Genomic DNA, 24,957 nt, shown 5'->3' with positions numbered 1-24,957 from the left:
TTGTTTTTATCTCCACTCACTGATGGAGCCGGCCATTGAAGCCACCTCAGTGCCACCCCCACCCCCACTCCTGCCCAACCTTTTTCTCCGTCTCTTTACTGTGCCCCTGCACAATAGCTCCGCTCGGCAGAGGTCCAAGAACAGTGTTTGTCCGATCACCCTGCAGCCCCACCCCCCTTTTATTGGTGTATGTGGAGGGACAGTGAGGGGCTGAGTGTATTGGTTTGTGTGTGCTCACTGTTTTTCAAGCAGCCAGAAGGAGGTGTGGCCCGATCGTTATGGTAACGGAAATGCCCCCCCCCCCAAAAAAAAAAATTTGAGCCAAATGCCTGCTTTGGAGTTGCAAAGTGGGAGGAGTTATGTGGAGCATCCAAGATTGAGGAAGTTAGTCTGCATTGGTGGTGTAAGGTGACTTGGAGCACTTTCAAGCCTCTGACGGGAAATCATTAAAACATTTTACAAAACATCTGACTGTTTTGTTAAAAAGGAAAAAAAAAACCTCAATGTGCACTGGTGCTTTGTAGGGACCTGATAAAACATCCAACAGTTGGAATCAGGTTGCATGGACTTATGGATGGTGAGGTGCTCTGAATTTGCCCCAGCTCTGATTTGTGCCTGTGACTGCCTTCCTCTCCATAGCAACAGTGCCTGAGGCTCACGGGTAGAGTCGTCATGCCGTACCAAACTGTATTTTCTTGTTGTAGCAATCAAAAACCGATAACATCCGCCTGTGGCGTCCCTGTGTTTCTGTGCTGTGGGACATTTGAGGGTTTTCAGAGTGGGGAAAAACACTACAATAGCAGCACCTTATATTTTGCAACTTCACTAAGGGAGCGGAGGTTTGGGATGCGTTCAAAGATTTGAAAGCACACTTCATCCTGTGTGCGGGGGCACACACACACACACACACACACACACACACACACACACACACACACACACACACACACACACACACACACCTCTGTAGTCCTGAGCTTGGATACCCTGAGCCCAGCTGCTCTGCCAGGGTACGGCCCTTCCAATCCCTTTTGTCCATGCCACTGACCTCCAAGCACACTGGGAGCGCACCTCTGCGGGGTCTGGCCCGTCGCCGGACGGTTGATGTGGACATTGTTGGGGCAGTGGGTTCCCCTCACCCGGGCAACCAGGCCCCTTTGAGCCCCTTACCCCTCACTGTTTGCCCAGCCACTCTTTCCTCCTCTCCCTCTCTTCTTCTTTTCCCCCTCGCCGTGGAACTGAAAGGAAGCTTGAGAGACAGCATGTTGTTTTGTGCTCGCTGCTTGGTTATGCTGCTGGTGGCCGGCTTCCTACGGTGAACCAAAGCTCCCATTCACTTTCTCTCGCTCTCTTTCTTTGACCTCCTCCAGGGACCGAACCACTGTTTGATCACATTAGGGGAGAAAGAGAGAGATCAGTGGTGCTTTTGACATTCCCACTAGCTTTTGACAGTCTATGTGCAGCTGATCAGTTTGCCCGGCACCAGCAAGTGGCCTCTTTTGAATTTCTCCTTTTTCTTTTATGTTTTTTAGGCCAGCCATTGGAAAGCCTTTTGATTAGAATGTGTGGGTAGAGCTTAGCAGGACTGCTGCATCATTTCTTATTTCACACTTTTCTCTTGATTCTACTCTCCCTTTTGTTGAGAAGAGCTTGTGTTGACCGCTTTTTCAGAACGTCAACCTCTGCGATCATATCTGTGGGGAAAAACATGCACTTTTAACTGAAAGGGAGCCACTGCATGCGGATGTACTACTTTGACAGGCTCTTTTTTTTTTTAGTGATCAAAGCTCGGAGGCACTCTGATATTTTGGCCTCTCAAAAAGCACAGAAAGCAAGTGCTGCACAGTCGGTGTGGACTGTCGACGTTTCTACAAAAGCTGAATCACAGTGTGGGTGTTTAGCAACGTCTCACTTTGATATTGTGCTTTTTTTTTTTTCTTTTCTTTTCTTTTAAATCACTTCTTCGCAATCATTTTTACAGTATGCCCCCGTCCCTTTTGATCTGCAAGGTTGAAGCATATTGCAGAAAGCTCACGTGGTTTCGCGTATGACCACGTTACATTTATTGGAGGCCACGCTTACAAAGAAGCAGAATCCATAACAAGGCTTAGAGGAAAAAGCCTCTGGAATCTTGTTTTATTTATGCCAAAAAATGCCTGGCCACAATTAACCAACCACAACCCCTCTGAATGTCAATTTAGGTCATTTTCTACCCTCACAAAAGCTCTGGTCTTGGAGCCCATGAAGCAGAAAAAAGCTGATGTAATGGGTTTAAGAAAATCTCCAAGGGGAGTCAAACCTCACCCACACAACCCCAACTGCCCCCCCCCACCCTCCTCTGCCCTCCATCTCTGTCCAAAAATCCCACCCCCTTATCCACCCCTCAGGCTCCTCTGAAGCAGTCACCACCTTTGGTCGACACCCAAATATGGCCGCTTTGATCCGCAGAAACAGCAGGTCTGCAACTTTCAAAGGAAGAGTTTGAGCTTTTAGACAACAAAAACTTTGTGACGGTATCCAAAAAAAAAAAAAAAAAAAAGAGAGAGAGAAAATGGATATGATTCACTGATTTGGTGTTTGGGATGGGGGAAGGGGAGCAGGAGATGAAGGCAGAGGGGACGAGGGAGGAAAAGAAAGGAGGAGGGAAGGGGGGGGTAAAGAAAAGAAATCCCAGCCTTGGCACACACACACACACACACACACACACACACACACCAACTTTGTGCAGCGCGAAGCACAAAAGAAACCTGTAACGCCTCCAGATTCCTTCCAGTCGAGTATCAAAGACATGCTTTGGTTTAGAACAAGAGACTAGCGGGTAAGATAGGACTGACTGAGCCAGTGAACCCGGCTCGGGCTCGGTTGGGTGCTGCGAGTTAATCTCTCAGATGGGATTTTTCTCCCTTCTACTTCTCCACCTCCTCCTCGTCTCTTTGGGGATATCGGTATTGCTGTGTAGCTGTGAATAGAGGGACTTGTCTAACCTGATCACCGGTCAGAAAGAGCCCAGGGAGAGGCTCAGAAAGCACACGCAGAGATGACTGCTGCTTTCAAGTTCAGAGGTGGGATAAACCGGCCTGCTGGTCCATCCTCATGCCCTCCCAGTGTGTTAAGAGTTTTTAAAAAGGTGCTTTAAACGGAGGCATCAGAAGAGAATAGGTTGTGATTGAAAGAATAAAAGCTTTTATTTCAGGCCTGTTTTTGATCTGCTGTCAACATATAAAGCCCTGAAAAGTTCTCTCTCTGCTTTCTCTGTGTAAAGGCGGCAACGGAGGATCCCCATTATCGATTGATCTATCTAAAATGTCTGCGAGTGAATTGTTTAGTTGTTACTGCCTGTGATGTCTTCAAGGTGATCGAGGTCCAGCTAACTGTCTAAACCCAAAGCGGGGATAGAGTGTTTGGCCTTTTGCTTGGTACAGGACTTAAACCATAAACCATATGTTCCTCAGAGTTGCTGTGTCCAACTGCTGTATATCTATAGAGACTGACTGATGCTGGATTTTAAAGGCCAGTGTTTCTATGAGACTTAAAAAAACTAAAAACATCTGATAGCATTTTACTGACTGAAACTAAATTTTTAACATGAAGACATGACGTAGAGAAAATAAAAAGATGTGGATCCCTTAAATGTAGTTCATGAAGAACTGTAACCAGGATGCTTACTGGGATGGAGGCTCACTTGTTGCTCCGAACTATGACACTCTTTCCAGATGACCTCAAATACAACTTTGACTTTCTTGTAATACGACTTTTCCTCACCTATTTATTTGAAATTTACCAATTTGTTAGCCTATATAAGCAGACACGGTATATGATTAGTGTTGGCGTGAAAGACTCGCATGACCCGGTCTTTTCCTTGGAGCTGCAACAAAAGAAAATAACTGGTGGTTTGGAGAGGATCCAAATAGCTTCCGATGCTCCTGTTCTTGCCATCAAGGTCTCCCCTGAAGGAATATGAGTCGGAAGCCAAATGACGACTCCCTACTCTCCATCTAAGCACCTCTGATTCCATGTTTCACATTATTCCTGGAAATGGCCCCGGCTTTGTTTATTCACATTCTCATTTCCTCTGGAATATCATTAGCTACTCAGAGGGCCTTGAGCTCCTGGATCGAGCTTCCCTTCCCCTCTAGGTTGTCATGAAAGGTGATCATGCAGCCATTCACAGAAATAAGAGAGCCAGCGAAAGAAAGAAAGAAAGGCAGACAGACAGGGGTAGGGGGGGGGGAACAGGCAAGCGAGCCAAGAAAAGAGTTGGGAAAGTGTCAGAAGCTGATTCTATGTGCGCCAGTTTTCACAAGGAAAATCAATCTCTCGAAACCACCACCGCTTATTCCTCCCTGTTTTCTTTAAAGGTCAGTACATTTGAAACAAAATCATGAGGTAATTGCTGGTGACACTTAACACATTCCACATGTGGTTGAACGGTGAGCCCGCTCTTCATCTCCGTCCCCCGAGTGCAGCCTGACCTCGACCCCTCAGACCCGGAAGTGATGCAGGTGAGCTCTTCCTCTGGTGTAGTCGGAGCCCCAGTAAGTGTTTCCTAAAGAAAACAAGTCGGAGGCGGCCGAAATCTGAAACCAACACTAATGCTGGCTGCCTCTCTCCCTCCCCAACCTCTGTGGCCACAGGGGAAGCAGAGGTAAGGAGGGAGGGAGTTACTGTATGAAACCCACCGTCTGTGTACACATTCATTTAAGTGCGTGAACATGTGCATGTACTGTAAGTCCAGTCCACATTCCTCTGGGCTCTGGCTGGCGGGCGGCTACGATCCTCAGCAAACACGGTGCGCGCTGGGAGCCAACGTTCAGGTCGGCTTCGTCTGGCCGAGCCTGGACAGACACACCGGCACGCCGGGCCAAAACGGCTTGTTTGTGCAGTTGTCGTTTGGAAGGTCATTCACTACATTAAGTGTGTGTGAGGACAAAATGAACCCGACCTTTGCAGAAAGCCCTGTCTGTCTCCCCCCTTTGAGAGCGGCTGGATTACAACTCTCATCTCCTGCTGGAACTGTCACACACTCGCACACACACGCCGTGTGAGAGCGAAGTCACTCTGATTTCATGTTCGCCGCTCCGCTTTGAAACGCTGCGGCTGCTGTGCATTTTTTGGCAAGTGACTTTGGTCATCTGAAGTGTTTCCATTTCCTTCATCTGCTATCTCAGAGCATCGGGGTTTGGGTGCAGCTTTTTGCTTCGCGCCAGCGGCCCGTCCTGGACGTGTTCGATCTCTGCTGGCCACCACTGCTTCAACTTTGGAAATGTTAAACTTCACATGGAGACTGCTCAAATAGAATTGAAAGAGCCGGCTTATTTTATAATATCGTCATCCACTGACTTTCAAATTCAAATTGTGATGTGATCTGATAGTCTTTAACATCTTTAGAAACTGAGGCTACTGAGTAAATGTTGACCTTTTCCTGGTGTGAATCACTTTAGTTTAGTGCATTCAACATCAAATATGTTAATATTATTATTGATAATGTGATTTCAGCAAGCCGGAGCTGAAGGCATGTTCTAACGTGTAAAATGAAGTGCTGAACTGCCGAAGAGCTGAAATAATTGATTAATTAATCCTCAGCAAATTCATCTATTGATTGAAATTGACAGAAAAGTGGATAGTTCAAGCTTCTCACTTGTGACGGTAAACTGAATATCTTTGCGTTATGATCAGCTGGTTGAACTACACAGACATTTGAAGACATCACTGGCGGCTTTCGGAAGTTGGGGTGGACTTTTTGATCTTTTTTTGACATCAGAGACTAAATGGTTCATCAGCTGTTCAGAAAATGGTTTACAGATGAATTGATAATGAAAATAATTCTTTCCATCAGCTTGTTAGTTAGACAGATGAAGTGTTCCCGTAGAAAACGGTGAATGAAGTAGTCGCCCCAAACGTTGCGTCCGAACCCAGCGGCAACCAACGGTGACGTCGGTGAGTCGCCCTTTGGTTTGTGAACTTCCGTAATGAAGCCTGGAGTTCGGATTTTGGCAGGCGCCATCTTGCTAGTTCAGAGTGGTTTGAGGGTTAACTCCATCTGATTGGAAACCCGATACTAACGATACTAAGTCCCGCCCACTGATCGCTGAAACCTGACTGCGCCACAGGCCTGTCAATCAGACAGACACACCCCCAAAAACTGCTTTTTCAGGCTTGTTTTCTAATTAATGACTGGATTATTTTTAAAACCAAGAGTGACTTAAGGCAGCAAAACCGAAAACAGCTTGTGAAAAATGTGTTGACTTCCAATTCTTTGAGAGAATTTGTAACAGGAGTTTATGGCACTGGAGGCTTTTGGAGCCAACTTTTAGTGGCACTCTGATATTGCAGTTTAAGGCGATTCCACATCGGCCTCGTTTTTTAGACCCAGATGCTTCGTCCACTTTTATATTGAGTCCATGGTCTGGACAAGGTTGCCGCCATGCCATGTTGTCCACTCAAGAGGGCAGGGAGGGAGGGAGGATGGGGGGAGTGGGGGGGTGGAGGAGAGGAAGGGCAATACGGGCCTATGCTCTAATCCCATTCCAGCGGGCCGAGCAGCAGCAGCAGTTTGCGCCGCATTCCTCAGCTCTGGGGGCTTTTTGGGGAGGGGAGGGAGGGAGAGCAGCATTCCTCCATGGCCAGGGCCATCAAAGACGCCGCGCAACATCAAAGACCACTCAGAGCCAAGGTGTTGATGACTGCAATCCTCCCCTCAGTCCACTTTTAGCAACCTCAACCCCTTAGCCCTCCAACACAGGCACACATACAGAGCCGGGCGAGCAGCGCCAGGTATGTGCACCCTCCAGCCTCCGTCCTTCCTCCTCAGGCCTCACCAGCCATTCTGCAGCAGCATTAATCATAGCTCATTAAGTAGTGACATTGACTTTTGTTTTATGGGGCGGGCTGGAGCGGGGAGGGGGGGGTGCCACTGATATTTGGGGCGGGGCTGGCAGCGGACCTCATCTAGCTGCACAAACACTGAATGTGGTGTTGAACAGGGGCAGAACATGTTTGTTTGATATATTGTGGAGGGTTATTGTGGAAGGATGAGTCAGTCAGTAGGTCAACGGGCAGAAAAGGACACACATTTGATACGTGATCATTTGTTTCAAGCAAAAATATATATATATTTATTGTGGCAATATAAAAATATTTGTGGCAAAAAAATATATTTATTTTTTATTACATTTCTCAAATGTGAAGATTTTTTTGGCTTTTCGAATTTTAAAGATGTCACCTTGGCCTCTGGGAATTTGTCATGAGTATTTTCCAGACAAAAACAATCAATGAATTTCTTCATATTGTTGTTATTATTATTTTTTTGAAATACAAAGAATTACCTCTTGACTGTGAAGCGGAGACGTCTTCAAGTTGTTGGGGAGAAGGAACACGTGTCCTCGCTACTCTGCAGTTGTGTGCTGTATGGAGTTGTTTATTAATGAGCCCCATTTCCCTCTGCTTGTCACATTGTTAGTCATGCTAATTAATTCACAGTGGCACCTTGATGCTGACATATAATTTATGCGCGTGTTCACCTACTTTCATAATCGTCCTCATAAGGGCAGCAGCCTCTCCCGCACAACGGCAATATGTTTGCTTGTTGTTGTTACTTTATGTTTGCGCACTGATGCTGCGATCTCTTCCATGTAGCGGGTGCAGTTGTTTCCACTCCCCTGAAAATGGTGGCATCCAGCCCAATGTTGACCCCTGAACTTTAGTCGGCCTGTCCTTTGTTCGTGTCACTCTGGGTTTTAAAGACTGAAGAGCTGAAAGTGACACCAAGGAGACTTTTGAGTGTGCGTACACACACACACACACACACACACACACACACACACACACACACACACACACACACACGCGTGCGCGGGCCATTGACGGTTTCGGGATGCACTCGCGGAGAGTTAATAGAGTCACAAGCTCGGCGTCCTGCTCAGTGTTAAAGCTGTCAACCCCAGTGCCTTGTGCTACATATCAGGACATTTACATGATATTAGGTGTCCCCCGCCAGCGTCCCCTGCTCACACTGAAACCATGACACTTGTTTGCTTTGCCTGTTGCCATGAAGATGGTGTGGAGGTGATTTTCAGGGGAAGTTAAGGAGGGGGCACAGTGTGTGTGTGTGTGTGTGTGTGTGTGTGTGTGTGTGTGTGTGTGTGTGTGTGTGTGAGTGAGTGAGAGAGAGAGAGAAAGTATTTTCTCACATTTTTATATAAATCAGGATGCCACGTCAAATATTATATTTTTGACCAATTACCTTGATATCGATATTACAATGATACTGTAGGGATGATAATTGGTGCCTTTCCAAATTATTCACACGTTCAGGATTATGATAGAGAATCATCATTAGTGTGGATATAAAAACAAAGTGGCAAATAACAGAATCTGGTCTGTTCAGAAGATGCGGTATCACGGCGACGCGTGAGCTGGTGTCACTTTGCTGTATTGCAACCTTTAAAACCACAAAAAATCCTAACTTATGCCATATCATGATATTACAACATCCAACTATATCGATATAAGATGGATATGATACTCAGCCCTGCCTTGACAAAAATAAAAGTTTCCCTTTTAGTGTTGAGACTAAAACTGAGATCCTCAAGCTTTATTTTCCTGTCTTTGATTATTATTATTATTATTATTAATCTATTATTAAACTATTATTCCTTTGATGCACTTCATCAGCTCACTTACCAGAAGAGACTGAAGTTAATTTGCCTAAAAAAAAATGTAATTAATGTTTTAACATTGACAAATCCCCCTTTTTTTAGTCTCCAGTGTTTTGTCTTTTTTCACTCCCTCTTGTAGTCAGCCAAAATAAAAGGTGGATGCAGAACTTGCTTGGCTAATTGTTCCTTTAGTCCCAGTGGGGAAGACAAAAGGGAGGAAGTCTTTATTATTTGAGAGAAGCAGAGGGATCCCTTTACAGTGCTAGTGTTACAGGAGGAGGAGTGTCGGCCCCACCTGTAGGGCCCTCCCAGCTGCTCCTCTGTAACTGGATCCAGCTCCCTCTCTCCTCAAGGCTACCAGCCCTCTTTGAAGTTATTTCTAGGGCTGGGAAAGAGAGGCAGAGAGCGACCAAGAGGGGCAAAGAGTGACTGAGAGAGTGAGAGGGGATGGTTTGCATGTGAATGTAGTGTGTTAGTGCATGCATTTAAGTTTGTGAGTCTATTTGTGCATGCTATACATAGAAGGCTGCAATTCAAAACTCCTGCTCCTTCCGTGTGCTCATTTCCTCCCCCTGTGCAGTCTGACATTGAACTTCTGAGGGAGGATAAGCAAACTCCCACACACGTAGTTTTGTTTTGCAACTGCCTGACATACTGTGATATGAAGTGAATGAATTGAATCCACAACAAGCCTTGAAGGCATATTATTTATTGGTTGGAAAGCAAACCACTCAATACCTGGACTGACATTTTTTTAATAGCAGAAAACTGACAAGTTAGAGAGCAGCGCAGCAAGTTCACCAAGAGTGGACACATTTCTGATGTAAGAATGTTGATCTGTCCCACATTCACTTCCAAGAAATTGATTAAGTTACTTAATAAAGTAACTTATTGGATTCTCAAATTTGATTTAAGTTCAGGGTCATTGTTAGGTCAGTAGTTCTGCCTGAAACCTGAGATTTAATTGTTGAGAAACAAACAGACGTGTCTCCTTTTTAAGACTGATGGGAACTCCAACCTGTCTGCAGCCAAGGACCCTCGCTGTAAATCCTACCGGTGAGGTCTGTAAACACACATCACGAAGCTTAACCTCACAGAGCCTGAGCTAAAATGATGCTGCAGAGACGCTCCCTGTCCTTGCCTGCTTCCATGGAAGTTTTTTTTTTTTTTTTTTTTTTTTTTTCAGGTCATCTTTTGGATTAAGGCCGAGAGTCAGACTTTGATTTCCTTCCTCTGTCTAACATGATGTCTGAGCTCTTCAGGGTTTCGGACAGTGTGTCTGCGGGCTAGCGGGGGAAGGTGTGATAGTGAAACACAGGTGATGTGGAGGGACGAAAGGTAGAAGAGGTGGAGGCCTTCGACTTATGACTTCTACATACGTCGTGCAAATTATAAGCTTGCTGTATATAATGATGGCAAACATTCAGTTTGTGTGTTCAGTTGTATTGTATTTGTATCACTGTAAATCATTAGTTTGTGTGCAGCCCTGTTATTTGTAGATGGGATGTGACTGGATACAGCAGCTGGTGAGACAGACTTGGTAGTTGGAAAATGAAGCGTGTGTGTGTGTGTGTGTGTGTGTGTGTGTGTGTGTGTGTGTGTGTGTGTGTGTGTGTGTGTGTGTGTGTGAGAGAGAGTGTAAGTGAAAGTATTTTCTCACATTTTTATATAAATCAGGATGCCATGTTTGCTCACCAGAACAAACACCTTTGCCTCGTGTGTTTCACCCTCATTATGTTTCCTGCCGGTCTGAACTGCTGGCACAGAGAGGTCATTTGTGTCCATGTTACTAAGAGCTGGTGGTGTTGTGGGTTAAGCACCAGCACGTTTGTAATTGGTCAAAGCAGGCTCCCGTATCTGCCCTGCAGGGCTCAGCGGGGGAAGATGACCGACACCAGTTTGCTGTCAGGGAAGTGGCAGTACAGAGGCTGGTGGAAGGGCTGCTGCTGTGTTGACGCTGTGGTGGTTTGTGTGATGTAGCCAGCCGTTTTATTCTTGTTAGCTGGATGGTACGTAATTGAGCATCCATGTTATGTGCCGGTTTGCAGTTGTTACAGTAATTTAGACTCATTAGTTTGGTGTTTTTATTGTTTTGGTGAAAGTCAAAGTTGTCAAGATACTTGTTGTTTTCCAAAAAAAAACAACACCAGACAATTTGTAATGAGCACACTTTAGTAGTTTTAAAATTTTACAGATTGATTAATCAATTATTGATGAAAATGATCATCCGTTGCAGCTGAATTCTAGTCTTTCTCTGGGCATCAATTATACCCTTTAATGTCTTTAATGACTTTAGGTGGCTCACACATGACTCTACACCTTCGCCTTAATTCAGTATGTGCAGATCTATGAATATGCAAAAAGTCCCAGCTTCTATTTCCACCCTCCCCATCAGCGGCTTGATAAAGTCCCACCTTGCAAGCTGACAGGATTGGTTCCTTAGGCTTGTGACATAATGGTTTTCACACTGATATTGGCAAACTGCAAAGTAGAAATGCTCAACCACGAGTTTGACTGCGTAAAAAATACCACGCAGACAAGTTAAAAGGCCTTAAAAGGACATCTTTATCGAACTAATGGTTTATCTACAGAGTCATTATTTGCGAATTCAAGCAGACACAAATCCCATTATATATGTATGTGTATATATACGTATATTTGTATGTATGTATGTATATATATACACAAACACACACACACACATACATATATAGACATATATACACATACATACATACATATGTATATATATATATATATATATATTATATATATATATATACATATATGTGTGTATATACGTATATATGTGTGTATATACGTGTATATATATATATATATGTGTGTATATATATATATACGTTTTTTCATATATGCTCTGCTACATTATGACAGTCTGCAGATGTACTGAGGCTCAAGGCTGTGTAACTGTGGATCTCTCTGTGTGTCTTCTTCTCTGTTCTGACCATTCTGCTGCAGACAACTCTGGAATTTATTTTTTCTCTTCCAAAACAGCTCTGAGATTTGTGCGTGTTATGAGACTCTGACAGACACCACAGGTCCTCCGGGGGAGACTCTGTGAGCTGTGATCAGATATGCCCTCAACACAACCGCCCACCACCTCTGCTGGCAAGACTGGTGTGTTATTCCAGGAAGTTGACAATACCCCCCCCTCATAGCGAGGGGAGGCTGAAGCACAGTGCTGGGGAGGGGAAGGTTTTGGAGGAGGTGGTGATGAGGAGGGGCGTCGGAGGAGGTTGGAGGGGTCAGCTGAATTAAAGGCTCGGGGAGGTGGGCGGGATGCTCCGTCGCTGGGGTGAACGAGTTCACGGCGAGCAGTGAGAGATGCCACCGAGTTACCCCTCGGTCACCCATGATGTGTTTCAGGCTGCACACGGACCTTCTCCACACGCCTGTGCTCAAACAGAGATACGTAAACACACGCACAGCACCGGGGAAGCAGGTGGGTGAGAGGACTGGCGTCGTGCCCAGGTTTTTCTTTTCGGAGATTTTGTGTGCATGTGAAATGGGTGCCAGCTCGTCTTCCAAAATGTATAAAAGAATCCAAAGAACAACAGATCTGTGCGGTTAATCATTCAGCCAGCTTCACAAAGATCCCGTAAAAATTGTCTGTAGCTGGCATGCCCTCAGACAACAAAGCAGCTTTGATTGTTAGGACAGAAGCTCGCCCTCAGTGTGACCTAAATGCCACTGCAAGAAGCCTTGGAACAGCTTTAAGTGAAACATTGTTGTTCCACATTTCTAATAAGACTTTTTACAGTTAATGCCTCAAGAGCATTCAGTGCAAGTCTATATCTGCATCTTGTATAGATGGGCTTAGCTCAGGGATCATCCTCCTCTTCAATCCACCTACTTGCCTTTGATGTTTTGAGCTCCTGGTGTGTTGAAGCCTTGTTGTAATGCTTTGCATACGATGCACCGACTTTCAGCAAGTGTATAACTTTAAATAAACATGCAGTTCAGCAAATTCTTCTGCAATGTTAGATGTTGGTGCCCAATGAGCACCGTGTTCCTTCAAGTTCCCCACTGGTGGAGCTAAAAGCAGGAGTGGAGCATCACCTTTTTGAAATTACAGGAGCCCGACGGATTTATCAGTCGGCCTCTTTTACTGGCCGATATCAGCCTATCACAGATGTGTTGGTGTCGGCATTTATGTTGTCAAGTATGTGCCAGAATTCAGACAAAGATACTTGATAATTATGCATTTTTCTATTTCTTTTTTCTATTTATAGTTCGATATAATATTATGCTCCAAGTGAGGCTCACTGTGATTTTATTTTGGATAATACAGTTTATTGTTAAACTATGACGTATGTTGTCTCCATTCCATATCTTTGGCACGTCTTATGACCACATTTCGGTTGATACATCCACAACATTTTTCTACTTCCTCATATCGGCATTGGCTCCAAAACTCCAGTACCAGTCGGGCTCTACAAATTTCTATCTCTCAAAAAAAGCGTGTTTTGGGGATTTGTCATGTACTAACACTGATGTTTGGAGATGTTATTGAGATCTTAAAAGCATTCTGATGATTTTTAAAAAGTTCAGTAAAGTGAAAAAAATGATTTGCCGATTGTTGCTTTTTCTGTCGACCATTACTGTCCACGCTGACGTGCAAGTGAGAATAGAATTTGTACCAAAAAACCTGCATAACTACACAGCAGAGCAGCTCTTTCATGGCAGGTCACTACAGCGTGGTGAGGGCAGAGTAGGGTGACTGTTTTGGACGTGCAGGAGGAAGGAGGGGGGTAATGTGGGGGCTGTAACCAGGGCCACCAATAATTTAGAAGAAGAGAGGAAAAGGGGTTGTGGCGAGGGGAGGAGGGAAACGGAGGAGGCAGTAGAAGTGGTTGTTGTATGATCAAAGGCTGAGCGAATTGTGTCACAGACAGACGGAGAAGAATGGCATTGGATGGTGTGACTTGCATTTTGATTTCCTTTGAGAGCTGGGGGGTGAGAGGGGTGGGGGTTCGCGGGCGGTGATGGTGGGAGTTTTTTAGAAGTAGGGCCCTGTTTTGATCCAATTACCAACAGTTATCAGGTCACCTCTTCCACCATAAAGGACTTGCAGTGACAGAAAGTTTTGTCTTCTTTTCTAAAATCTAATTAAACCATTTTATCTTTAGATTTACATTTGAACTTTCATTCTTGTTTTATGATTACATTTGGTCTGAAAATGTATAAAAAATGTAAATAAATTGCCATGCAAACCTGACGTACAAAACTCAGCAATAGCACTTTTTTTTTTTTTTTTTTTTTTTTTTTTTTACTTTTAAAAATTACAATGACAAAAAAAAAAGTCACTGCAACTGCTTCACCATAGTTTGACTTTTCATATTCTAAGGGATTAATTAAGAAGATGGTATCACAAATGAACAAGAACTTTCCCTCCAGGTGGAGGTGGGATTGGCTGGAGGGGGCGTGGCTAGCTTGAGTGACAGGTGGAGTTCAAACCCCTGCCAGCATTTCATTGAGAGTGTGGCCTGTGTAACGAGATATTCATGTGAAAGGCTGCCTTCCCCAGGGGCAGGACAGGCCGGGCAGAACAAGAGCCGCCCCCCTTGTGGCACTTAGGGGGCGCCAGATGCCCTTTACCCAAAGCTCGGGTACGAAGGAGCAGAGCGAAGTGGAACAAAGTGGAGCGAGCGGGTGTTTCCAGTGGGCTGAGCTTGTGTGATTTGGGGCCTAGCAGGGAAAGCTAGTAGTTGGAACACAAGAGCGAACAGTCTCATTTTGTGTGTGTGTGTGTGTGTGTGTGTGTGTGTGGGCACGTTTGCATATGCGCTGTTACTCTTTTGTGTGCACGGCCAGTAGCTGTGACCCACTTCACTAGATCACCATCTCTCATCCAAACCTTTTCCTTCTGCTCCCCGTCCCCACATCCATCAACGCCTACGTCAACATCTGACAAAAAAGAAAAAATCCCTGTGGTGGAGATAATGGTGCAATGGCCAGCCTCTAAAATAACAACATGGTCCACAACAACAACACTGTCCCATTTGGAGTGCAAGAGCCCCCGCACAATGGCCTAGTGTTCAGGGCCCAGGGGCGCAGGCGGGGCTCCCCACTGCCATCCAAGCTGCTAGCCAAGCAGGAGAGAGAGGTCATGATCACACAGCCAGCAGCGCTCCACTTCCTGGTCCTGGTTTAGATGGAGACTCTCTTCAGATCTCCTCCCACACCGACTCACTCCGCTTCCTCCCCAGCAGCACGCTCGCAGTGTATCTCGCATGAATTTCAAAATGTTACCTTAGTTGACTGGGATGTGCGGTGAGCAACGGAGAAATGTTCCGGTTTGTGATGATGATGTGGGTTGGAGGGGGGTGGGGGAGGGAGAGGGGGGAGCAGGTCGGGATACGCAGGTTGACTGGAACCTGGACAAGGTTAAACTCTTTTATCTTTGTCCTCCCCTTCAATTTTGGCGTCCTCCACAAGCTGAGAAGGGAGAGCATGCTCTGAAATTATCATACCAAATGTGTATGTAATGTATACCTGCGCTGCCTTTTTGCCTGCGTCAGCCTGAGGCCGATATCCATCTTGCAAACAGCGAGGCAGAGCGCTGCAGCTCTCGGCTCACCTGTGTGTACATGAGAGAAAGCAGCAGTGAATCCTCTGAAACGCAGCCATTTGTACTTGTGAAAATTGCTTTGGAGTCACAGCAGCTTTGATGATGACCTCCTCGTTGGTGTTCTTTACTCTGCTACGAGGATGCTCCGTTTGTTTCAGAGGGTTGTGATTGGACATTGGAGCCCAATCCTTCACGTTTCTGTCGGTGTGTGGGAGGCCTGATGTGGAGGATTCAAGGATTTTCTTTTCCTGTAAAGGTGCAATTCAGAGTCTAAGACGGACTGTGTGTGGAATAGATGTCTTTCGTCTTAAATGCCATTCTTACTTTGATGCCTTAAAGCTATAGGATTGTCTTCATGTCTCCAAAAACTGGTGCCTCTTCGTCAGATTTCACCCCCAAGGCAGAGAGGGAAAGATGCTACCTCGCTGAGCTCCAGAACGGCACACGTTGCCCACATTCCTTCCCTATGACTCCTCAATAAGTCCACCGAATTTGCATTTGACCCCTTTACTCTTCGCTAAGTCTCCCCCCAAAAAAACCCTCCAGGTCAGGGGCTTGACCCCCTCAGCCTTGTGGCACTGAAGTGACCAGGGGCTCTTTCTGAATATCTCTTCAATTGACCGGCTGCACAACTAACCTGCTCCCAACGTGATGAAGTGGGGTTCAAGGGTCAGGGGTCACCGATGGGAGAAGGGTATCTGAGGTCATCAGAGCGGCCTAAGGGCTCGGACCCTCGGTGTGTGCTGATTGGGGTGCCGTGGTCATTGGGTTAATAGGATAAGTGGCCCGCGGGTCAGTTTGGCCTACTTCTAATGCTAATACAGGAGCTTGTCTTTGCACCGTTGCCAGGGGAGGGAACGGATCCAAGATTCGGGGACTCCACTTGGTTACAGTTTTAATCCCACCTTGTTTGGCCAGATCGTTAGTTCATCTTAGTGAATGGCCGACAGCTCTAGTTGTCCCCCAGTTTTTCTTTTCATTTTCTTTTTGGTTTGTGTTTCTATCTTTTTATTGCTCTGTTCAAATGATGGTCTGCAATGACTGTTGATAGAAATGCTTCTGGGCTCTTGATGTCAAACTGTGGGTTAAAGATTTCTTCTTCCTGTGATACTTTGCGTCTGGGGGGACACAGGAAGTGAGTCAGTGTTGGTGATGTCTGCCTTCCTTCACCTTCAATCTCCTTTTAAGATATTGTCTAGGTGCTGGCTCCTGCAGAGCTTTTTTTTTTGGCAGAGAACTGAGATGATTTAGTGGCCTTAAGTGTAATGAGCTGACATCTGAGGGAAGTCTGATGGACAAGTGTTTGCTGTGCTTTGGTGTGAAACATCAGCAGCCACCTTTCCAATTTAATAAGAGAAGATAAAATGCAGCCGGTCATTGTGTGTGTATGCACAAGCACAATAGCAATGGCAGCAACATTAATCATTTGAGGTGGTAAAGAATGTAAGTAGACTTAGTGCACGTTTCCTTAAGTAGAAATCCAGGAAAAAAAAATCTGCCGCATCAGCAGAACCATGAAAGCACATAAATCCCAGTTTTGCTTATCTGCTGCTATTCTTTGAGAGGTCAGCTCGAGTGCTCTACTGTATGTTTGGATCCCGCGTGATTTCTAAGCACACTGCAAATAGTTTGAAGATGTATAATGTTCTTATGCTTAATTATGGATAATATAAATTGCCATATTCCCTCAAAAGGGGAGGGGGTGTATCAAAGATAGTTAGTGCAGTTCTAAATTTTTAGGCCCCCACCATTTCCCGACCACTAGGTAGGGTGTCCCGTTTCTTTTAGGGATGGAGGGTTAGAGGGTTAGAGGTCATCAAGCCCTTCAAACGGAGAGTTTTCAAATGCAGACTCCAAACGGAGTCCTTGAAGAATGATTTGCAAACTGAAGCAACATGGCATGAAAAATGGTCCATAAGATACATTTTGTAATGTTAAATTGCAGCATTGGGATAATAAAGTTATATCTGGTTCAAACAGATTGAATAAAGTTTTGCTCGTGAGCATTAATAGTTGAGTTTCTGATTTTGTCATCATGCTGTATATTTCCATAAATTGAATAATTAAATTCCGAAGACTTACGAACTTTATAATAATAACGTAGGAGAATTGCGGCTACCGTTGATGCAACAAGTGGTGCCCCATTTCATTAGTTTAAGATTTTAAGCTAATTAGCTCTAGCTCCGCTGTGAAGGGCCACAACCCAGTAGAGGGCACTCGTGGATGGCCACAGGATGGGAAATGGATTTGGGCCTTAGTTTACCCCCATGCCTCCAACCCTCCAACCCTTAAACCCTCAAACTTGGTTCCCTATTTGGGCCTTTTGACCTTACGACACGTTTATCTGAGACTTTCTTGCATCTTGTTCCAGAACCAGTTTTTAGTGCATGACAAGTGCTGGTGTTAAATCCTTATCTATCCCTTTGTATCCTCTTTGCAGATGCATCCTTTGGGACTATGTAACAATAATGATGAAGAGGACCTGTACGAGTATGGCTGGGTCGGAGTGGTGAAGCTCGAGCAACCGGAGCTGGACCCCAGTTGCCTCACTGTGCTGGGAAAGGTAAAGAACTTTTGGTTTATGCTTTTTAAGTTTCTGTGTCTTGCCAGTGTCTCACCAGCTGCATTAATCCCACTTAACCTCCACGGGTCATTTTATTCGCCACTGACGCACACCTTCTTAGAAAGCTAATAAAGTAGCACGGCAGTGGACGCATAGTTGCAGCTATAGCAACAGTTTAAACTTTCTGCAGGAGGTCAGTGGAAAATACTGTATGCACTGCACTCTAGACTATCACTTTGCATTCACTCTGTGTGCGTACAAAAAAACCCCACTGTAGGCGAGTTGAGTAATGCAATAAAATCATCTCAGTCTCGTTAAAACATATTGCAGTTGAGTCATTTTGAGACCTTAATGTGTAAATAGATTTGTGGTATTAATGCTTATTTTAGATAAAATGCTTTATTCATTTCATATTGGAAGGTTGTCTGGTATATTCAGGGTAAAAATAATCATTGACTTTTAAGGCACAGAACAGCCAGAGTTTTGATTTTATCTACAGACGCTTTTCACTTCTTGGGCCATGAATACACTGAAACAATGACAATTGGATTTCTGTCTTGAGGGTACAGATCAAAATAGACAACAACACTGTCAGGTGTATTAATTTATTGTTGAGGTTTTGAGATATTTGGCACCATGAATATGAGGTGTGTGCGTGTGTGTGTCGACAGTCTCCTCTGCCAAGCTGAAGTAAAGGAAAATTCCTTTCTTTGTACTTAATTAAACCCTGTTCAGAATTTATCTTTGATCTTCTGTGGCCAGAGACAATTCACGGAAGGATGATTTCATTTTATTTTGTTTCTGACTTCCCATTGCTGCTAGAAAGTGGGTGAAGTGAATCCCTCCCTCGTCTCTCACCAGCCCCCCCCCCCCAGTCCACATCCTCCCTCCCTCCCTCCCAAAGTCCCGACCCCTCCGGAGTCTCCGAGTGGTGTTTTATCAGGCTTTAATTAAGTGTTCCTCTTAATGGAATGTACCAACATTCCCTGGAGGAGGGGTGGGGGTTAAGGAGGAGGAGGGGGGGGGGGTATTTGTTGTAGTCTAATTTATCCTGTGAATTCCCAGTGACAGAAAGATGGCAGCCATTCATAATTTAAGGAGCCCTTGCAGACAGGCTGATGGTGCACTTTGTTTTGAGATGGCTGCTGCCACCTAGATGATGCATACTTGTATTGAAACCTGAAAAACTCACGTAAAGTTCGGCACTCAAAGTCCTCTTCGACTGAAATGAAAACCCTATTGTTGTGACAGGTGTCTTTGCTCAATAGTTAATAGTCTTCAATTAATGTTTGAGGACAAGTCAACAATTCCAGAGTGGACTCCGTTTACCACTTAGCCCTGTTAACAGTAGACTGACATTTTTTCAGTCTGTAGGAAGATAATGGTTTTTAATAGGAATGGGGATTTCTATTTTATATAGCTATATTTGTACATCTAATTACGATTGGAAATTCTCTGAACTGTTTAACTTTTAATTGAATATTCGCCACATTACCGCCACCTGCTGGAGTAACGCATTACAACCAGACGCCAATAACAACAAGGGAAATAAGGAAGAGCGATAGTCGCATATACTCATCGGTTATTACAGCTATTCCAAACTCGTGCCCCATCCCTAGTTTTAACTGTTTTTTAATGGTAGGCTGAGGACTGTAAGTATGAAAGGATATGTACAGCCTCAAGGCTACTATAGCTGCTCCTAGCATAACACACATGGAGACTGTAGTTCAAGTTCAGTCTTTTTAAAACTGATTTGTGACTCTTGACCATGTTATAGAAATTCAGTGGTGAATTAGTGGAGTCCAATATGGTCCATGAATCTGTGGCACATGCCTTTGATTGATTGACAACCGGGTTCTTAGTTTTAATATGCGATTACGACTTTCTGCTGCAATCTAAAAGAGAGACATGAACCATGGGAAGGGTGGATGATGCACTATGTGACAGGGCCACATTCACGTCCAGCATGTTGTGGATACATGGCATGTGCCTTCGCCAACTGAGCCGGGACGACACCCCGAGTATGAGAGACCTGCGGCTTCCGCTCAGCGGACCCAGTTAAAGCAGAGCGCTAATGAGCTGGCCATTTTTATACGTTCTGGGTTCGGTGTTTTGATAAAGGACACCGTAGTGAGGATGGCAGGGACCTCGGCCTGTGACCCGTTGGCCCCCAGCCAGCCCCTCCAACCACCAGACCCCTCGGTTTCCTCTGTGTTTATTCAGCCGGGACTATAATTAGAGCAGGGAAAGCCCATTGTTGCATCTTGACAAACCTTCGCCCGGGGCCCGAACACAGCTGGGTGCTTTGCGTTGGCACTGCTGCTTCTGCCGCTTCTGCCAGGCCCAGACAGTGCAGTGTTTACCCCCTGCCAGTCCGCTCACTCTGCCCAGCCCCACTCCGGATACTACGCTCGCTCTTACACACTCGCCCCGCCTGGTCTGGCCGCATGCTCGGTAGCCCCCGCCCCCCCCCCTCCTGCCCTACCCAACTGGCCCCTGACTGAACCCAAGAGAGCCCACTCCACTTTGCTGCCACTTTGCCACCAACAGTGTCGGGTCTTGTCTGGTCAATTTAGATTCCACTCAATTACAGCATCCCAGCGAACACACAAAACCGAACTGCAAGAGAAAAGATGCTGTTTACTCTAATGCACGCCTAAATATAAAGTGTCTGGGAACACAAGGCCCCCCAGCTGTGCTCCGGAGCTGGTCAACATGCAGCGATGGGCATTCCCTCCTCTATTTAGACATGACTGAGTTTGAGGAAGAGGCTTTGCAGTGGTTAGAGTGGCCAGTCCTCACAGGCTGATGCATATATGGTCACCCAGCCAGCTTTAAGAGGAACATTTTAATTGAGGAAGTAGTTCAGGTAGAAAACAGATGACCTCTCCACCAGAGTAGGGGAAATAATAAATCTATGCTGTGCCTAGCCTGTGGTTTCAACATTTCCTCATTTTATTTCCAGTGTTTTTGGTTTGAGGTTTGCTGAAATTTAACTCGGAACAAGTTTGCTTGATACTACTGTGATTTAACTTGTACTCGGATCTTCAGCTATGTGACTCGGGGATTTCAGGACACTCTTATTGTCGCAGCCAGATGCTCCGACATCTAAAATATTAGTAGTACGAGGAAAAGAGGTCAGGCGAACCAGCCTCTGAAGTCCATGTGCGAACTTCACTAAAGTGCTGGCGTGTCATATATATGTACACAGTTTTTTCCTGCACTTCCTGTCTGTTTCCTGTGAGAGCTGCAGGACTGTTAAACCTCTGACCTCTGTGTGCCACAGCAGTGGCCCCTCCCCCAACAGCAGGAAAACCAACAGCAACACGGGTTCCCACTCCAACTAACTGTGATCTGAGAGGTTCTTTATCTGGCTCGCTTTTAAAGCTGAACTGCAGAGCTGCAAGTAGGTACTTCTCTTTAACTGCAGCTTATCGAGTGTGTGCTCTGTGCGAGGTGTTTGTGAATGCTGTAAATCACGCTCACACCTCTGCACACATGTATCAGTTCTCCTGTTGAACTATTTATTGCAGTCAATAACATATTCTTAGTTGTCGTTTCCTCCCCGCTGCTCGACTTTCTCAGAATTGGCCTCCCTCCCTTTCTTCCCTTCGCTGTCTCTTCACACACATACACTGCGAGTTTTGGCAGCTCCTCTGGAACATGAAATCATGCCACTGGCTTTTTCATCGGTGGCCCAGACTGCTTCGAGTCTTTGTCGCCGTGCCAGTGAGATATCTCTTCTTTTAAGTAACCGCCGTGTCAGTCCGGCAGCCGCACTGGGGCCTCAGCGTGCCTGCTTCCCTTCCTTTCATCCTGCCGGGGGCTCTCATGACATCAGTCCCCAACCCCGGGCAACCAGGGGAGGAAGAGCAGAGCGGAGGAGAGCAGCAGTGGGGTGGGGGGGGGGCAGAGAGATCAGTGGGAGTTGGAGGACAGAAGGAAGGGACGGAGGTAGGGGGCTCGGCTTATTGCGGAGATGACGAAGGCCAGTGTGTCTGTTTCGGAGAGTGGGTGGCTGCGATCGGTGTCTCACACGGTACAACTTCTTTTTTGAAAGCAGAAAAAAGAGCCCCATCCTCCCACACAGCCCTGCAGCTTGTGTGAAGCAAGCCTCTTGGCTGGCAGAGCATGTAAAACTCCCTGGTATGTGCTTGTTGTGTGTGGCCCGGTGCTGCCCTTAACCAGCTCGTCTCTGAACCATGATCAGTTCCACCTTCAGCACCAGCCAAAGACAACATATCATCGCAGCGGAGCGCAACTGGCCCGAGATCGGCTGCTACAAAGACCTTAAAAATAACTGGAGCAACGAGAAAAAGTTTCAAGAACTTTATTGACATATCCTCCCAGAAATAAAGCTAGCTGCTTTCAAGTTTGCGCCAGAGGCACACAAACCATAAAAAGTGTATCCTGTGTGGGAAGCTCTGTCTTTGAGACGCACACACACACACACACACACACACACACACACACACACACACACACACACACACACACTCTCACAAGCACGCACACATGCACGCACATAAACATGATCCTGAAACCTCAGTTGCCATGGAACAATGTGAGCAGGCGGAGGAGTGTGTCTCTTTCTACTGTGGCCTTCAAGTTGGCAGTGTGGGACAGCAGGCCAGAGCAAACAGCTGCTGCGTCTTAGTGCTAAGTGGCTTTTGGACTCTAACTGTGTCTGGCATGTCGGCCCGAGTTGCAGAGAGGGTGTAGTATGTGTGTGTGAGAGGAATGACCGGGATATAGAAAGTGCATGAGGGCTACAAGAACGGTGTGTGTGTGTGTGTGTGTGTGTGTGTGTGTGTGTGTGTGTGTGTGTGTGTGTCTGAAGAGGAGAGAGAGAGAGAGACGCGCATTAAAAAAAGCAAGAAAATGGCAACAGACAGATGAGTGTGATATTGCGGGCGACTGGCTGCGAGCCTGTGGCCAGGTTAGCCGTCCTACACACTCAGGTGCGTGTTCGAGGTCGTCCCGAGGCCACGGCAGTGCCAGGAAGGTGTCATGCCGCAGCGCTTGTTGTAAAGACGCGTCGATGCTGGATTGAGCTGGCTGCGTTTGGCCTTGCGTCCAGACCACTTCTGATGCAGTGAGCCGGTGTGTTCGTGGAGAGGAACGCTGCACATGCGACGCGGCTCGCGCACCAAGAAGATGCAGACGGCTGGCAGAGCAGCTCGTGTGACTCACAGTCTCTCTCATCACTCTCTTCTCACCCCTTCTCGTCTTTCTCCTGCTTTTTTTTTTTTTTTTTTTTTTTTCTTCCTCGCTTCACAGCAAACACCTTTATAGTGAAGAAGAAGAAGGAAAGAAACACTCCGCAGTCTCCAGAGTGTTTCGTTAAATTGCAGCGAAGCGAGTTATTGATTCACAACGGCGCCTTTTGTTCGATACAGATGAAGCTTGTTTTTTTTTTTTTTTTTTGCTCCGAAGTTTTTCAAAGAAGTCTTTTTTTTTATTGCGGAGCTGAGATGCAGGATATTGATGAGACAATTTTCACCCTTGTTCTTGTACTGAGAATGATAGAGGCTGACTTCCCTTCAGTTCAGTGTTTCAAATTGAAAGTCTATTGCCTTTTGTTTGAATGGAGGCAGATGTAAACGGTAAACGGTCTGTACTTGTGTAGCGCTTTATCACCTTTCGGTCTCGAAGCGCTTTAACATGGTTTTTCCCATTCACCCATTCACACACTAATGAGACAGATCACCGTGCTGCCATCAGGAGGAGCTGGGCATCGAACCACCAACCTTCCCATTAGTGTTCAACCCACTCGACCGTCTGAGAGACAGCCTCCCTGTAGCGTGAAGATGACTTTGGAACTTCTCTGCTTTGTCTGAAGTTCGCTTCACTTTTAACTCAAATTCTCGTCTTCTTGAAATCTGATTTTTCTTTCTCTGTAACAGAGTCATTTTTTTTTTTGTGTCAAATTCAAGAGCTTTAGGACTTTTCATTTCAAACGAGTTTTTTGCCATCCAAAAGGTTTTCGGCATTCATCTCTGCCAGAGATTGAAGTCGCACCCAGCAATCACTCAATTACCGAACATCGATTCCATTCACAACTTGTATGCTGCCATATTATTATTTCTAGGAACCAAATAAACGTAACTAGCCAGCCTTACGTGGTAAAGCGCTCAAGCGAACTCTTTAGCTTTCCCTCCACCTGCCCCCAAATCCGCTGCACAAACACTTTGAAACACCGCAGCATGGAGGAGGGATAGAAAGAGAAACTGAAAAAGAGGAGGAGGAGGAGGAGGAGCAGCAGGGCGAGGAGGAAAAAAAAAAAAAAAAAAAAACCGCTTGTGAAGCACGGAGCAGTCGGGGCCTGCCTCTTGGGCTCTCCTTTCATGTTTGTGTACGCCTCAACTTGCTGATATTATCTTGGCCGCTCTTCCTGGCGGGGTGTCGGCAGAGGTTTCCACTGTGACTCTCTCTCTCTCTCGTACTCCCCTCTCTCACCCACCTTCCTCCTTCGATCCCCCCGCCAAAGAAAAGTCTCTCTCCTAAATCACTGCTTCACCATGTTTCACGGCACTTGGAAGCACCCGGGATCCCACTGCGCTCGTTACCATGGTCACTGGGAAGCTCCTTGTGTCATGTGGCTCAAAGTGAGCCGTCCCTGGGCCGAATTACCCAGCTTTCAATGGGAGGCCAAATGACCATTATTAGACTTCACAGCTCAGGCCTCTATTTAAAGAGAGAAGAAAGGAGCCCCGGGGACTTAAGATGAGAGAGAGATGGAGGGAAAGAGAGAGAAGGCGAGGGGAGAAAACAGAGGAGGGAGAAGAATAGACGAAGGGAAATGACAGGAAAGAGAAGAACGTGCATCTAGCACCACTGAGAAGTTGTTTCTTTTTTATTTTTCCCCACCCGTACATTGATTTTTGAGCTTAATCACAATCGGTATTTGAAAGTCCGACACCGGCCTCGGCGAAAGCTCTCCTGTCTGTCAAACGCGATCCAAAAAGAAGGGGCGGCGCCGGATCAAAAGACGAGTCGTGGAAAAAGTAAACCTTCGAACAGATAGAAGCAGACATCCACCCGCGTCAACCAAAGCCCCGTCTTTTTTCCCCCTTCATCTCCGTCTAAGCCCGTTGCTTTGTGTGGGAATGCGCTCGTGTGCGTGAGAATCCTCGTGCCTCGCT

The 24,957-nt window shown here is 45.9% G+C and overlaps 1 protein-coding gene across 2 annotated transcripts in view; it reads left to right on the top strand.

Annotated features, from left to right (window-relative positions):
- znrf3 (zinc and ring finger 3) overlaps positions 1-24,957 on the top strand; it is a 68,844-nt gene that overhangs the window by 18,816 nt on the left and 25,071 nt on the right. For both annotated transcript variants that reach the window (XM_069178439.1, XM_069178440.1), the window contains one exon: positions 17,690-17,812. In XM_069178439.1, the coding sequence (XP_069034540.1) occupies positions 17,690-17,812 (123 nt within the window). The remainder of the gene's footprint in view (positions 1-17,689; positions 17,813-24,957) is intronic.

Source organism: Embiotoca jacksoni, unplaced genomic scaffold (genome assembly GCF_022577435.1).
Source record: "Embiotoca jacksoni isolate LCO1_2020_lvr unplaced genomic scaffold, fEmbJac1.0.p SCAF_8, whole genome shotgun sequence".
Taxonomy (NCBI): domain Eukaryota; kingdom Metazoa; phylum Chordata; class Actinopteri; family Embiotocidae; genus Embiotoca; species Embiotoca jacksoni.
Note: the sequence above shows the minus strand (reverse complement) of the source record. Positions and strands in the feature narration are given on the sequence as shown.